The following is a 16,230-nucleotide window of genomic DNA, read 5'->3' as shown; positions in this document are numbered from 1 at the left end:
CCTGTATGCCATTAATTTAATTTGATTTGATTTGATTTGAAATTTAATTCCATGTTCCTCTTTGGAAGTCTTAAATTTTATATAGTTCAGCCCATCAACTCTGCTTTAGTTGTTTAGAATTTGTAGTCGAGGTGGGTGGGGTGGGTACAGCTCAGTGATATAGCACGTGCTTAGTATGCACGAGGTCCTAGGGTTCAATCCTTAGTACCTCCATTTTTAAAAATGAATTTAAAAAAATCAAGGGCCCCCTCCCACTCCCCTCAAAAAAGAATTTGTAGTGGGGAGAAATCGGCTGTTGTCTTTTCTCCCATCTGCCTGTGACAGTGGCTGTGAGGCCCTGGCTCATGCCTGTCTGTTCTCTGTCCCAGGTCTGCCATGTGAATCTGGAGGGGCAGCCATTCTACTCCAAGAAGGACAAACCCCTGTGCAAGAAGCACGCGCACGCCATCAACGTGTAGGGAGCCCGGGCGTCTGATGCTGACGGGCAGCGAGCTGCTCCCGCTGCTGGCAACACAGGATTCTGATGTTTCTTTTGTGGAGGGTAAAGGGAGAAGACAGGAAGCGACGGAGCCCTTCTGAAGTATAATTTTAGTCCTTTTCTTCTGCACACAGATCGTGTATTTGCATAGTTCAGACTAGAAGCCAACTGAAGATTCCTGAACCAAGCTAGTCATTAATCCAAGGCTGGAATTGTACTTCAGACATTGAGGACAGAATTCCAAGAACTCAAAAGTGAAAAGCAAAAAGTAACTTTCCCAAAGCGATAGGCTTCCCGGAGGTCACCGGAGCAGGGACTGAGCTCAGAGCAGTTAGGGAGAACCTGAAGCGGCATGCAGAGTTCTTTCAAGCTCCTCTGGCAAACAGAATGAAGTGCCAAACAGTCCTCACTGCAGGGTATTTTTAGAGCCATAGCCGAGAGCTTGTTAGCTAAGACCAACTGGGCTTTCCTCACCAAAAAAGGAAGTGTTATTCCATGACTAGCATCACGGAGCTACCTCTGCACATCAGACTTCAGACCTTGCACGGGCTTGAGCATCCTCAAGGGAGCCCAGGCATCAGAGAGGTGTCTTCTGGGAGCTGCTGGGCAGTTGACGGGGCTTCGGGCAAGGAGCAGGCTCACCGTGCAGACAGCTGAGGGAAGGAGGGCTCTTCGGTTCCCCTCTTTCGGTCTGAAACATCCAATGTCCCCAGAAGGCTTAGCTTCTTTTTGAATGTGATGACAAAGTGGAATTGAAGTGGTTTTTTTCCCCCCTTTTTCCTTTCCACTTTTGCTTTGCTGTGTGTGAGAGGATATTTTTTAAACAACTCTGGGCTGCGTTTGGCCTCTGTTTGGCTTTATTAGCATGAATGTCTTAATCGTGTGTGTGTGTGTGTTTCACTACCGATCTCTGACGGCTCACTGATGACATCTTCCTTAGCATCCCTTCCCCCCACAGGCTTAGTGACCTGTGGGAAAGAAGAGAGAGGCAGTGTCTGGAACAGCATGGCAGACAGAACATGCCCAGACTGTGGGTGGGGAAGAGGAGGCTTCCCTTTTGCCAACCTCAGTAAGAACAGACGAGCTGGCAGGGCCTCCCCGCCTCAGAGCTGCACCATCCTTCTGGTATCTTCCTTCAAACACAGCACACTGATAATATACAGATGTGTTGTCTGCCGGCAGGGAAAGGTGGCCGGATCTACCCACATGTGCCATTTTGGCCAATGTTTTGAGAAAGTATGAGCTGAGTGGATCTAGCAATTATTTAATTATTTATGGAGATAGTCTTGGGTCTTCACACTTCTTTAAAATGTTAGTGATAGTTTGAGTTAAGTAAGTCAGTAAGCATTTTCAAGCTGTTTGGTGAAAAAGAGAGAAGCTTTAGTTTCTGAGGTGGGTCAATGGATCGTCTCTTTCCCTTTTAGGAAGCACTGTTGTTATGCTCATGGAACCCCGGCATCAAAGCAGGTGGTTGGAGAGGACGTTTTTCACTTGAGCACAATTCTTAGACTCCCCTCCAACTGCTGCTACCCTCTCCTAACTTCTGTTTGGGATTTTCTCTTTGCACGTTTGAAATGTTTTGTGAGAATGCATTAGAACACTTTTTCTTCTGAGAACTGAGGCTTCCAGGGGGACTGCCTTTCTACCTTAGGGAGAAGGAAGCAACTAGATGTGTCCTAGTGGGAGGCCCGTGGTTTTGTGTTTTTTTTGTTTTTGTTTTTGTTTTTTTTTGGTTTTTTTGTTTGTTTGTTTTTTTCCCCAAAGGTAAAGCCACTCACCTCCAGGGAACACCAGGACATGCTCCTACCACCGGGCCCTTCTTTACCTTTGGTGCAGTGAGAAAGTGCCTATAAAGCATCAGGCAGAGTAAAACCTGCCAAGAGTGCCTGGAGATTTTTCAGGAGTTGCAAACAAGCATTCTGTTATTTTTGGAAAGTTCAAATATACAGGGACAAGGAGGTTGCTGACTGTACAGAAAGGCTCTAGGCAGCTTTTCTCTTAAAAAAAAAAAAAAAACTATTAAAATTATCAGGGACTGGTCTCAAGGAAAGCAAAAAAAGTTCCCTAGAGTTAAGTTTCTGAAAATGTCATTTAAAAGGTTTTACACGTCCACACACACAAGTGTGGTCATTAAATACCATATAGTCATTAAAAAGAGAAGCGAAATGTCTCAAAGGAGAACTTCTTCATAGTCATTTACTGAATCGATTTTTCTGCATCTCAGAGCTAGTGTAGATTCTGAGGGACTCTTTTATTTACCAAAACCCAAAATGAACAACAACAAAAAAATATTGTAAAGGTAGCAGTAAAAGGAGGTAGTTTTTAATAAGGTTCCCACGGTGTAAGTTTGACATAGCGACCAGGTTAAGGTATCTATTTCAAGTTAACTTCGTGGATGTTTTACAACACCAAACACAGTTTTTAATAATTCATGGTAGGAAGTACACTTTGGATCTACAGTTCTTGTCTCCTCATTGTTGACATTTATTTAACATTTATAAACATTAACTTTTTGCAACTGAGTGACTTGTGTCTGCAGTGTTTGTGTTAGGAATCTAGCTTTTATAATGTTAACTTTTCAACCCAGGTACTCTTGCTTTGGGATTTTTTTTTTAACATTTCAGAATTAGAGTGTAGTATGTTAGAGGTGTGCACAAAAATATTTTGCATGGGTTTTTTTTTTTTTTTTGGCCTGTGTGAATTCTTTTTAGCAAAATAAAACCCCCAAGAGGATGTGCAAATACAGATTTTTCTGTGTACAGTTTTTTCATCTGACACCAAAAGTAAGTTAATTCTATATGGCTGCAAATAAAAGTTAGGAGACAAAACAAAATGCCTTATGGAGAAGAAACATATAATTTACTTGCTTTTTGGCTGTGTGGCCCAACAGCAGTTTAATCAGACAGGGGTTATGTGAATAATACAAATGTTTTGCATACAAAGGGAATTTACTAGGTAAATAATAACCTGAAGACCAGGCTTGGCCTTTTCCTTTTGGAAAGATTTATTTATTTTCTATATGGAGATTAAATATTTCAGATTTATTTATTTTTATTCTGCTGAAGGATTTCATTTCTAGAAAAGTTGCTATATTTTCTTCTTTATTTTTTGTCTTGAAACAAGCTCAGAGTAAAATCCTCTGATGGCATTTAAAAAAAAAAAAATGAAGACCCCCTCTGGCGGTACTGTGTTTAACACAACCATGTCATCCTTTTTCAAGGATTCTGTTTCTGGGCATTACTTTAAAAGAAAGGGGCATTTTTCATAATTTATTTGATTTTCAGTACCTGAATCAGACTTTCAAAGAGCTATGCAATTACAAGTAGAAATTAAATCTATTTTGGTTTTTTTTTTAAGCTATAGCAATTTTTCAAATAGGTGACGGAGAGAAAAAGGCTTACAGTCACAGAACTTAAAGTTGGAAAGAATCTGAGAGATCACCTGGGCACTTTCCAGATACAAAAACCGAGGCCCAGAATGGGGAAGTGGCTTCCCAGCATACGCAACCAGCTAGGGAGGCAGGCATGTGCCATGAAATAAACATGGACTTTGACATCATAAGACCGGGGTTTAGATCAAGACTGATCTAATACCACCTGAGCCATATCGGGAGAGTCTCTCTAAGCCTGCCTATCTACCTGAAAATGAAGGTAATGACATCTGCATTTTGTTTAGAGAACCAAATGCAATAACTTTTGGAAGACAATTGCAGTGCAAATGTTAGTTATCATCGCCAATAGAGTGGGGTCAGAATCCAAAGCCCTCACCCCTGCTTTATTTTCTTAACTCCTTCAACTTGTCCATCCAGAAAAAAATACATTGGGAAAATCAGCAACAAGAATAAATATTACACAAATATCCCAGAAAATATGTGCCATGTTAGTCAGAATTTGTTACAATTACCTGGCACCAAAATTTCTGCCCTCTTCACTGAGGACTTGCAGACAGAATAAAAATTGCTTGTTCAACACTTTACAAAGCCAGCGTTATCCTGATACCAAAACCAGACAAGGACACCACAGAAAAAGAAAATTATAGGCTAGTATCCTTGATGAACAGAGATGTAAAAACCCTCAACAAAATATTAACAAATCAAATCCAGCCACACATTGAAAGGATCACATACCACAATCAAGCAGGATTAATTCCAGGGATGCAAGTATGGTTCCACATCTACAAATCAATCAATGTGATACATCTATTAACAAAATGAAGGCTAAAAATCATATGGTCATCTCAATAGATGTAGAAAAAGCATTTGACAAAATTCAACATCCATTTATGACAAAAATTCTCAACAAAGTGAGTATAAAGGGAACGTACCACAACATAATAAAGGTCATATATGATAAACCCATAGCTAACATCAGTGAAAAGCTGATTCTTCTCTAAGATCAGGAACAAAACAAGAGGCCCATTCTCACTAATTTTATTCAACATAGTATTGGAAGTTCTAGACACAGCAGACAAAAAAAAAAAAAAAGGAAAAGAAAAAGAAAGGGAATCCAAATTGGAAAGGAAAAAGTAAAACTATCACTTTTTGCAGATGATATGATAAAATACATAGAAAATCCTAAAGACAATACCAAAAAACTAGAGCTTATCAATGAATTTGGTAAAGTTGCAGGATACAAAATTAATATACAGAAATCTGTTGCATTTCTATACATTAACAATGAATCAGCAAAAGGCTAAATTAAGAAAACAACCCTGTTTACCATAACATCAAAGAGAATAAAATACTTAAGACTAAATCTAACTGAGGAGGTAAAAGACCTATACTTGGAAAACTGTAAGACACTGATGAAAGAAACTGAAGGTGCAAATAAATGGAAAGATATTTTGGGTTCATAGATTAGAATAATTAATGTTACTAAAATGTTAATGTACATTTAGGAGGGAGGGTATGGCTTAGTGGTAGAGCACATGCCTAGCGTGCACAAGGTCGTGGGTTCAATTCCCAGTACCTCCATTAAAAATAAATAAATAAATAAACCTAATTACCTCCCCCCTTAAAAAAAAGTTAACATACATTTAATATATGTATGTTACTACTAAAGCAACCTACAGATTCAATGCAATCCTTATCAAAATTCCAATGGCATATTTCACAGAATCAGAAAAATGATTCTAAAATTTGTATGGAAACACAAAAGATCCCAAATAACCCAAAACTTAAGAAAGAAGAAAGTTTGAAGTTATTATGCTATATGAAATATGTCAGACAGAGAAAGACAAATACTGTATGGTTTCACTTATATATGGAATATAAAAAAACAAAATAAATGAACAAACAAAATAAAACAAAAATAAATCCATAGAAGAGGGTGGATATAGCTCAGTGGTAGAGCATGTGCTTAGTATGCACAGAGGTCCTGGGTTCAATCCCTGGTACCTCCATTAAAAAAAAAATTCAAATAATGTAGAAGTAATATAGCTAGAATAAAGTCCTTTAAAAAAAAATCTCATAGATACAGAGAACAGATCAGTGGTTACCAGAGGGGAAGGGGGTTTGAGGTTGGGTTTTCAAAAGGAGTGAAGGGGGTCAATTGTATGGTGACAGGTGGCAGCTAGGCTTGTGGTAATCACTGTGTAGTGTATCCAGATGTTGAATTATACTGCTATACACCTGAAACTTACATAATAAAAGATGTTTATTCCTTTGCTCATTCATTCATTCTTTCAACAAGTATTTATTAAGCCCCTAATGTGTGTCAGGCACGCCTCTGGACACAGGGAACATGATAATGAATAAAACAGACAAAAAGCACTGTTCTCGTGGAACATAAGAGTCTAGTGGTTTGGAATCAGCCAAACAGGTAAGTAACTAAATTATGTTGGGTTAGTTCTGAGGAGAAATATTTTGACTATTTAAAGCAGCTCTGTAGGGTGATACAGGCATTCAGCTGGACCTAGGCTCACCAGTGATAAAGACATGTGAAGACGGGTTCTGGATCAAATGTTAGGAAATAGTTGCACATGCTGTTTACCCTAGAGAGCCACAGCACACACATGTGAGCTGTTTGAGGACTCAATCCCTCAACACAAAAACCTGTCTAACTTATTTGAGTGTGGAGTTGAGAACTCCAATTTGGAAAAAAACACCTAAAGTTTCGGTTTAGACTTTTCTTGAGCGCTAGTTTTCCCAGGACAACACTAATGTCAAATAATTTCTTAGGGTTCTACTCACACACTTAAACCATTGACAACTTGGGCAGTCTATCTTTTTTTTTTTAATAGATTTTATTTTCACGGCAGTTTTTGGTTCACAGCAAAGTTGAGCAGGAGATATACAGATTTCCCATATACCCTTTTCTACCACTTATGACTCCATTTTATCAACATCCCCCACCAGAGTGGTACCTTTGGTATAATCAGTGAATCTACATCGACACATCCTTATCACTCAGAGTTAGTAGTTCGTATTACGGCTCACTCTTGGTGTTGCACATTCTGTGGATTTGACCAAATGTGTTATGATTTATATCCACCATTATACTTTCATACAAAGTTGCCTAAGACTTCCCTGTGCTCCACTAACTCATCCCTTCCTCCCCCTTAACCCTGACAACCACCGATCTTTTTACTGTCTTCATAGTTTTGCCTTTTCCGAAATGTCATGTAGTAGGAATCATACAGTATATAGTTTCTTCATATTGGCTTCTTTCACTTAACAATACACATTTCATTTCCCTCCATATCTTTCCATGGCTTTATAGCTCATTTCTTTTTAGCGCTGAATAATAAATAGTCCAGAAATACAACATTTTAAAATTGAAGTATAGTCATTTTACAATGTTGTGTCAATTTCTGGTGTACAGCATAATGTTTCAGTCATATATATACATACATATATTTATTTTCATATTCTTTTTCATTATAGGTTACCCTGTGGTGTATAGTTGTTTATCTATTTTATAGTAGTAGTAGTTAGTATCTACAAATCTCAAACTCCTCATTATCCCTTCCCACTTTTCATCCCACAAACACTCACTGAGTAGTTGGACTCTGTTATAGGGATGGAGAATGACAGTACAGACAAGGTTCCTGCTTTCATAGATCTTACACTCTAAGGGGAAGAGACAAGCAATAAACAAGTCATACATGACCAATATCATTTGAGACAGTGCTATGGGACAGTAAAACAGAGTGATATGTTGGGGGCTGAAGTGAGCTATTTTTGGTTGGATGGCCAGTGAAAACCTTGCTCAACAAGTGACATTTGGGCTGAGAAACGAACCACACCAAAGTCTGAGGGAGAGGGAGAAATACACATGAAGGATGTAAGGGACCAGTTTTGGCACAATGAAGGCTTGGGGCTTGAGAGCAAAGGTCAGGAGAGAGCAGCAGGAGAGGAGACAGAGAGCACAGAGGGCCTTGTTGGCTATGATGAGACATTTGGGATAATGCCTTCAAATGCCTGCCAGCTGCATAGAGATGAAATACACAGGACTCATGAAATACAAGGATCTCATTTTGATAGAATAAATTTTCTTTTTCCGCTAAGACTTCTCATTTGAAAAGAAATTTCCAAGCTGTTCATCAAGCAGTTCTTAATGAGCATGGCAAAAGGTTGTATACAGTTGGCTAAAGTCTGGGCAACAGTTCTGTGTGGATACGGCACAGTGTTTTCTGAAATCTGTGAAACACAGACCTATCCTCGTATAAACACCCACTCAAATCGCACGCATACCTTGTGTTTTACTTCACTGGACTCATACTACACATACTGTTCTGAGATTTGCTTTCTTTTAAAAACAAGACTTTTTTTGGACTATGAATTTCACTGATTCTAATGAAACTTGATAAAATACGTTTTAAAGGTTATCTGAGTAATAATGATCACAAGATCATCTATTTACTGAGCTTGTGGAATAAATCCTGCCATTAATTTCGTGAAGGCAATCATCCACTTTTCTGAGCCTTTAGACATCCAGGTCTTCAATGCAGTGCTCTCCTCTGAGCCTCAGGCTCACATATGCAGATTTTGCTCCACTGCCTCACCTGGATGTCCTGCAGCCATCACAACGTCTGCCTGTTTCACAGGTTGGAGGAATGGCCATAGGGATGTTCATCTTCTCTGTACCTTTCTTCTGGTACAGACCCTGCTCCTTTAGACACAGTGATTGGTTCAAGAGGTGGGTTGATGAACCAACTCAGACCAATCAGCACCTTTCCCTGAGATTATGCTAAAACTGGAGCTTGGAGAGATATTCTTGTCTATCACTGATGTTTGAGCTGGAAGGATGTGAGTCCAAAGACCCTTTGTTCCCTTCTGTGTGGAGAAAGTCTGGCTGTGACATGAGAGAATGAAGCCAATGGGCACTGAGAAGTCAAAGATCAGAAATGAGAGGGAGAGAGTGTTCTGCCAACATGAGGGCTCTTGGGACTAGTCATTCCTGCGGCTCTACACTTATCTCTTCCTTGATTTGATAAATTTCCCCTTGATCCTTGAGCTTGTTTAAATTGGGTTCCTGTCACTTGCAACCAAAAGTCTCTTGACTAATATAGTGCCCAGTGCTGAATTTGGAATGAATTCAGGATGGTGGGGGTAGCTTTAAGCCCCTATAGTCTACCATTCATCTTATCCACGTTATTCCATCTGAAAATACATATAGAGTGCTTATTATGGTAAATATGGTTTCAAGACAAATCTCACAGTCCTGCTGCCCTACACCTCTTTTAATTTTAATTTTTAATTTATTTAAATTATTTATTTATTTTCCATTTGGGGAGGGGGGAGAGGTAATTAGGTTTATTCACTTTTGTGTATTTATTTTTTAATAGAGGTACTGGGGATTGAAACCAGGACCTCGTGCATGCTAAGCGCACACTCTACCACTGAGCACTACCCTCGCCCTACACCTCTTCTATGTAGGAATTCCGGAGCTGTCCCCTCACCACCCAACCTGCTTCTCCTCTTGCATTCCTCCTTCGGTGAGCTGCAGGCACCACCCAGTCACTGAAACTAGAAATTTGGGAGTCACCCAAACTGTCTGCTTCTCCCACAACTGTTCTTTCTGACAACTATTGGTTACCAACTTAATTTCCTGAATCTGTCTTGAATCTGTTTTTCCCTCTGTATCCTCAGGACTCCTTTCTGCCTTCAAACATCTCTCCTCTCAGGTAACTCACCAGGTTCCTAAATCACCTTGTTGTCTCCATTTTGCTCCCTACCTACCCCCAACCCATCCCCCACCCTGCAGCTAAAGAGATCTATTCAAATATAAATCTGACTGTATAATGGTTCTGCTTAACACTTATAAATGGCTTTCTGTTATCCCTCGGTAGAGCCTGAACTAACCTGCACACAAGACCCCCACATCCCAAGCCCCACTGACTTCTCTAGCCTCTTAACCTGTTGTGGACCTACCTTCTCATAACACGACATCATCCTGGCCACTCTGTGGTCAGCATGCCCTCCACAGTATTTTCACACACGCTTGCATTTCCACATTATTTAATAAATGACATTAACAATTGATTGTTTATGTATGTCTTTCTCACCTGTTCACACAAGAAGCAGGAGGAATGATAATTTGGAGCGCATTTAATGTGTTCACCAAACTGTGAAAAACGGAATGTTTTTCCACAGTAGACTATGCGTTGGATTATGCTTTTTTGTTTTTTGGGTTTTTTTTTTTCTGTCTACAATTAGCCATTAGACTGGAGAGATTTAGAACCAAAATGACAAATGATGCCATCATTGTTATTGCTTAACCGGAAACTGAGAATTCTTTCAAATTCTATTAAAAAACCAAAACATTTTATTAAGTAAATTCTTACAGACCACGTTTCTGTTTGCAAGTTAACTATCCCCTTAGTTATCTCTAGTTCAAAGTCTATTGATGAATAAAAATAGATATAAAGAGTGCATTTCAAGGGGGGGAGGGTATAGCTCAAGTAGTAGAATGTGTGCTTAGCATGCATGAGGTCCTGGATTCAATCCCCAGTACCTCCATTTAAAAAAAAATAAGTAAATAAATAAACCGAATTACCTGGCTCATGCTCTATGTTAGGAAATTGGCGACATTTGTCCAGATCAAGGATCAAGACCTGTCTCAGAATTGAGGGAGTAAATGAGGTGACTGAGTGAGGCAAGGTTTGAAATGGGCCCCGAGTCTCTAGCTCGCACTTGTAACAGGTGGTTACCTTTCTCCACCTTCTAGTTGAATTATCTGTATCTTATAATTCCGGGTTTAATGTGAAGGTAACCAAGAGATGGCATGGTAATATTAGGCTGGAGGTTTAGGAGGAAGGACCAGGACGTTGCAGAAGATGCCCCAGGCAGCGGCTCAGACCTGAGCCATGGAAACCAGGTCCCTTTTGAGTTGCTTGGCATGATCGAAATGACCAGAATCATCCCTTAGCTTGTAGATTAATAACGAGAATGTGACTTTAGAGAAACGTAAGTTTTTTTCCCACGCACCTTCTATGTGCCAAGTGCATTGTTTTTGGCACTTTGTGAATCCTACTGAGTCTTCACAACCCTACCAGGTTGGGAAGCCAAAGGTCAGATTGGTTAAATACCTTTTCCAAAAATACAACTAGGATTGTGTTCTCTCCAGCAGGCACTCAGTGTGAAGTCCCATCAGTTAAACAGCTTCAAAGTTCCTCTCCTTGATGGAAATCCTATATTCTCTCCGAAGTACTGGGAGAAGACAGAGAGTTAAATTCAGCTCCACAAGTATTCATGGAGCCTCTACTTTGAGCTTCATGCTAAGTAGCTACTTATTGTGAATTCAGAAGCAAATATATAGCTCAGAGGTAGAGTGTGTGCTTAGCATGCACGAGGTCCTGGGTTAAATAAATAAACAAACTTAATTACCTCCTCTGCACAAAATTTAAAAAAGAAGAAGTGAATAATACACAGCCCCTAAGAGAGCTCACAGTCTGTTGGAATAAACAGAAAAGTTACTGCATAATTTTGCTATCATATGGCAATACATGTTTCTCCAAACATTTCTTCTCTGTAAAGCAGATCTGAAAGCAAAATCAGAAGACAATGAACATATGTCCTCTAGGAACCTTCTGCAATTGTGAAATTTCTTATATAATCTAATATTTTAGTGTATATATATATACATATATACACCCTCTGTTTTACTAGTTATTAGATAAAACTGATGCTCTGGAGAAGATGACTTACAACATCCTGTACTCCACGCCCACTGCTAGGTATCCTGGTTTGAGAAGTGGAATGCAAGGTAAATGATAGGACAGAAACAAGCTCAAGGTGCCACAGAACTACTTAGGAGGGACGCTAACTCAGCTTGGGAGTGGGCAAGGAGGGCTTTCTGGAGAAGGAAATTCCTGAGCTGAGGCTGGAACGAAGAACTGGAGCCCAGCCGCGCAGAAGCAGAACTCATGTACTAATTACTGAACTGCACTGGGCTGTATTTGAAGTTAAGGCTCATTAAGAGTTTTACAGTTTGTTTTCTTTCCCCATCAATATAAACACGGATGGACCAATCACTTTCTAGCAGGAAGAGGAAAGGTAAGTAAAATTAATTGGGTATTGACTCTATGCCAACTGTTTTCCAAACACTCTCAGTTAATTCTCGAATCTGCCTCATTAGACTGATGTTATTTATCCGCATTTTATAGCTGAAGAAACTGGGATTCAAAGAGGTTGACAAACTCTGCGTAGGGTCAAAAATTAGAAAGTTCAGCCAGCATTCTGACTCCAAAGTTGATGTTCTTCCCACCATATGGTGCTGCTCTGCCTGTTTCTGAAGTGTCTCTTTCCTGGGTGGGTGCGGTAGCAGTCAAGAAAACAGTGGATTGGCTTCAAGTTTCAAGGACAAAAGGAAAGGAAAACAGAGGCATTCTAGGAGCTCTTGACCCTTTGCCTTGGTCATGGAAAGTTCTGGAAACCCCACTTCTGGGCTACTCCTGGCATTGCAGCAGCCTACCTCACCACGCCAGATCTGCTGAATCCAGACTTGGAGAATAGTTCATGGGCCGTCCTTTGGGAGTGTCCACTGAGGTCTGCTTTATACAGTTTATAATTTGCTGTAAACAGCTTGCTGCTCCTAATTAAACCTGTATGATCATGCCTGAACTTTTAGGAAACAAGGATTTCTTTTTTATGGTCCTCTTTTCAATGGTAAGACTAGAGCCCTCTTGAGCTCCACAAGCCTTCTTAACCTGTTGGGATTTGATTCTGAGACCCTGAACTATAGAGTCTAGAAATGCTTGGATCCTGGCAAAATGCCCGACAAATGCCTGGGTGAGGGGATTGCTAGTGATCACGAGCCATCTCTTCCAAAAGGATGTTCTGTGATTCTTTAGCAGGGTTCTTGGGCATCCCAAATGCAGGTTCTCTCATGCTTTTCATGCTAGGATAGAAGGGAATACGGATCTCTCAACTAAGAGCTGCTGGCTGAGAGTAATTTTTAAAGAAACAGTTGCTCCAAATGACTACTTCCTCTCTTAGGGGAGTGGGCTGGATAAACCACCTTAGTTCAAAACTGGCGATTAAAGAAACGAATGGGCTTAAGTATCTTAAATGTAATTTTTACTATTAAGAAAAGAATATGTGCCTATTGAATAGAATCTGAAAAACACATATAAATAGGAAGAAGAAAAAAGCAATGCCACAACATTGTAAATTGAATATACTTCAATTAAAAAAAGAAAAGAAAAAAAAAAAAAAGGACAAATAATGATAGTCCCACTACCTGGAGACGACCACAAACACTATCAGCATTGTGTTCAATTTTCTACCAATACATATGTTTTTTTTTCTTTTTTTTTTTTTTACTTATTTTATTGTGGTAAGAATACTTCTTACATAACTAATGTTATACCTGTTGAACAGCAACCCTCATTTCTGGTGCTCTACATGTTTAGAGAACCTTCTCAAGTAATAAAGTATAGAAATGATCCTGAAAATAGCCTTTCTACCATTTGATTTGAATGGAGGGAACAAAACCATGAGTTCAGGAGATGGGCTCAGATACTGTTCACGAGGCCTGAGCAGAGCGGGTCATAGTCCAAGAGAATTTTCTGTGAAAATGCAAATGTTCTATATCTGCCCTTTTCCAACATGGTAGCCGCTAACTTTATGTGGTTACTGAGCACTTAATAGGCCTAAACTGAGAAACTGAATTTTAAAATTTAATTTCATCTTAATTAATTTAAAATTTATACAGCCATACGTGGCAAGCGGCTACTGTATTAGATAGTGCAAGTCTACACAGAGGATTTTTTTTTTCTTCTATTAATTTTTAGAGGAAGTACTGGGGATTGAATCCAGGACCTCATCCATGCTAAGCATGCACTCTACCACTTGAGCTATACCCTCCCCCTTACACAGAGGATTTATAAAAGAGTCACTTGCTAGTCTCAAAATGAACAGCAGACAGAGATTGAAAGCCGGCATTGAAAATGCTGCATCTAACATTTCAAATAACAACAGAACTCAGAATATTTCTCAGCAATGAGAAAGGCCAGTCCAATAAAAAGGACAGAGATGGGCCCTCAATTAGTCTTGAAGAAGGAAGTCAGTCATTAGCTACCTTCTGACATCCTAGCAATTAACCAGTCTCGGGAGAAGAGCAGGTATCTCCAGAGAGGTGCCAAATAAATAGGAGATAAGAGACTATAAAAATGAAAAGCCACTTGGTCTTTTATCACAGGATAATCCAATGCAAGTGAATTAATGGCAAAAGGCTCAATAATAGCTTTTGTGAGGAAATAGGAGCAGTGTAGCAGGATATCCTTTTTCCGCACTAAAGCACCCAATTCTTTCAATTTTATATACAGCGGAAGCAATTAATTGTACTAGAAAGAAATCCACAGCTGGCTTTTCCTGATGGCCCCGTAAGTAACAAGCACTATTGTTCAGCTTCCGGGATAAATGTAGAGTCATTCTACCGCACTGCAGAGATTTTTCTGTTTAGTCTGACTTTTCCAAAGATGAAAACATGTCTATTCTTCCTGTCATCACACATTTTCGGTATAACCAGCCGTCAAGAAGTTAATTTTTCATTTGTAATATAACCCCAGCACATGACTTGATGCTTGTATTTCTTCCAAACTTTATGTGACTGAATCATAAGTTACTCACTTTTGTTTTACGTGTTTATAGGCAGTTGAACTGTACTGCCTCTGCTCTTGTGGTTAACGTTCAGAGTGTGGCTATTTGAGGTCTAGGCATCACAGACAAATAAAACTACATGTCAAAACCCCAGAAACTCAACATTTTAAACTATTGAAACTGGATGGTGTTGCTTTGCCTTTTAGATGCATTAAAACACACTGTATTTCATCAATTCTTAGATGCACATTTTTTGGCATTTTATTACCTCTGAAATTAGAATGTCTTACAATCAAATGATGTGTCAGAGTTTCACTGGCAGTGTTTTTCTTTCCTAGTTGTACATAAAGTAACAATGCTTATAATCAGTGCTATCTCAGTTTTGATAATATGTGGTGTATATATAAAATTTGATTAGTATGATGCATTGTTGTAAATATAACAACAGAATAATTTGTTATTAAGAAGAACATTCACATTGATCAAATAAATGAAAATGTTGATTAATTACACATCTTCTATGGGATTCCAATTGACTTAATTTTGACAAATATGCATCTTGCCACTTTCACTTCCCCCAAATGCCCTGAAAGGCACATAATGTTATATAATAAAATATAATGCTATATCTATATATATGTAATCTGTAACGTGATATGTAGATATATAGTATATAATGTTAAACAATAAAAAAGCTGGTTCTTTTAACAAGCCAGGGACTAGGCTCCCTGCCTGCAATTGGGGTGGCACTTCCATGGTGTTCAGTAGGGCCAGGCGCAGGCTGTGTATCGCACATCTCTGGGGAACATCTTTCACACAGAGCGGGATGTGAATGGCACTCCTTGGAGTTCTGCAATGTAGCCACTCCGGTGTTCAGCACAGTGACGACAGCAACTCTGGTAACAACCAGAGAGGGGAGGGTAGAAAGGAAGGAGGAAGGGTGCTGCCCTCTTTGACCTTGAGAGAGAGAGCATTACAGCAGATGCATTGAGAAGTTTGTGACCACCCCTCCACCTCCAGTCGGACCCTGAAAACAAAGGGGCAAGGATTTTGAAGATTACAGTGGTAGACCCCAGCCTGGGGCTGCTATTTTGATATCCCATGTATTTTGATACCCTCTAAACTGTCCTTCCCCAGGCTGGGAGGCTAGAAAGCCCCTATTCATGTGTAAGTGAATAAAGGTATGAAATCTTATCTTGGAGAAAGACATAGGAACGACTTTAAAAAAAAAAAAATAAGTGAGTTAGGCTATTGAGAGAAAAGCCTAAGGAGTTTAGGATGGAGCAGTCAAAGATGACTTCCAGCAAGAGGTGGTACTTGGGCACTGCAGGCAGGAGAATGGCATTAAAAGGAGAATGAATGTGGCCCTTTCTGCAGGAAGTGGCAAGAACAGTCTCACACAATGTTGCCACACAACAGTGGTTCCCAGATTTCAATGAGAGTGATGTTTTATTAAATGAAATCTGGGGGGATAGGATATAGCTAAGTGGTAGAGCATATGCTCAGCATGCATGAGGTCCTGGTTTCAATCCCCAGTACCTCCGTTAAGAAAAATAAACCTCATTACCTCTCCCCAAAATAAATAAATAAAAATAAATTGTATTAAGTGAAATCTGGAAAAACTGAGCAAGATGAGTTGAAAAAGGGAATGACCACTCTGGAGGACAGCAAGTGTAATTCAGTTACACGGTGGGGAAGACAGGCTTTA

General features: G+C 39.5%; 1 protein-coding gene across 5 annotated transcripts in view; it reads left to right on the top strand.

Annotated features, from left to right (window-relative positions):
- LDB3 (LIM domain binding 3) overlaps nt 1-3,223 on the top strand; it is a 63,309-nt gene extending 60,086 nt beyond the window's left edge. For all 5 annotated transcript variants that reach the window (XM_074374345.1, XM_074374346.1, XM_074374347.1 and 2 more), the window contains one exon: nt 369-3,223. In XM_074374345.1, coding sequence (XP_074230446.1) covers nt 369-458 — 90 coding nt within the window. In that variant the 3' untranslated portion in view covers nt 459-3,223. The remainder of the gene's footprint in view (nt 1-368) is intronic.
- Nucleotides 3,224-16,230: the final 13,007 nt, after the last annotated feature.

The sequence above is a fragment of the Camelus bactrianus genome, chromosome 11 (assembly GCF_048773025.1).
Source record: "Camelus bactrianus isolate YW-2024 breed Bactrian camel chromosome 11, ASM4877302v1, whole genome shotgun sequence".
NCBI lineage: Eukaryota > Metazoa > Chordata > Mammalia > Artiodactyla > Camelidae > Camelus > Camelus bactrianus.
This window is presented reverse-complemented; position numbering and strand designations above follow the sequence as displayed.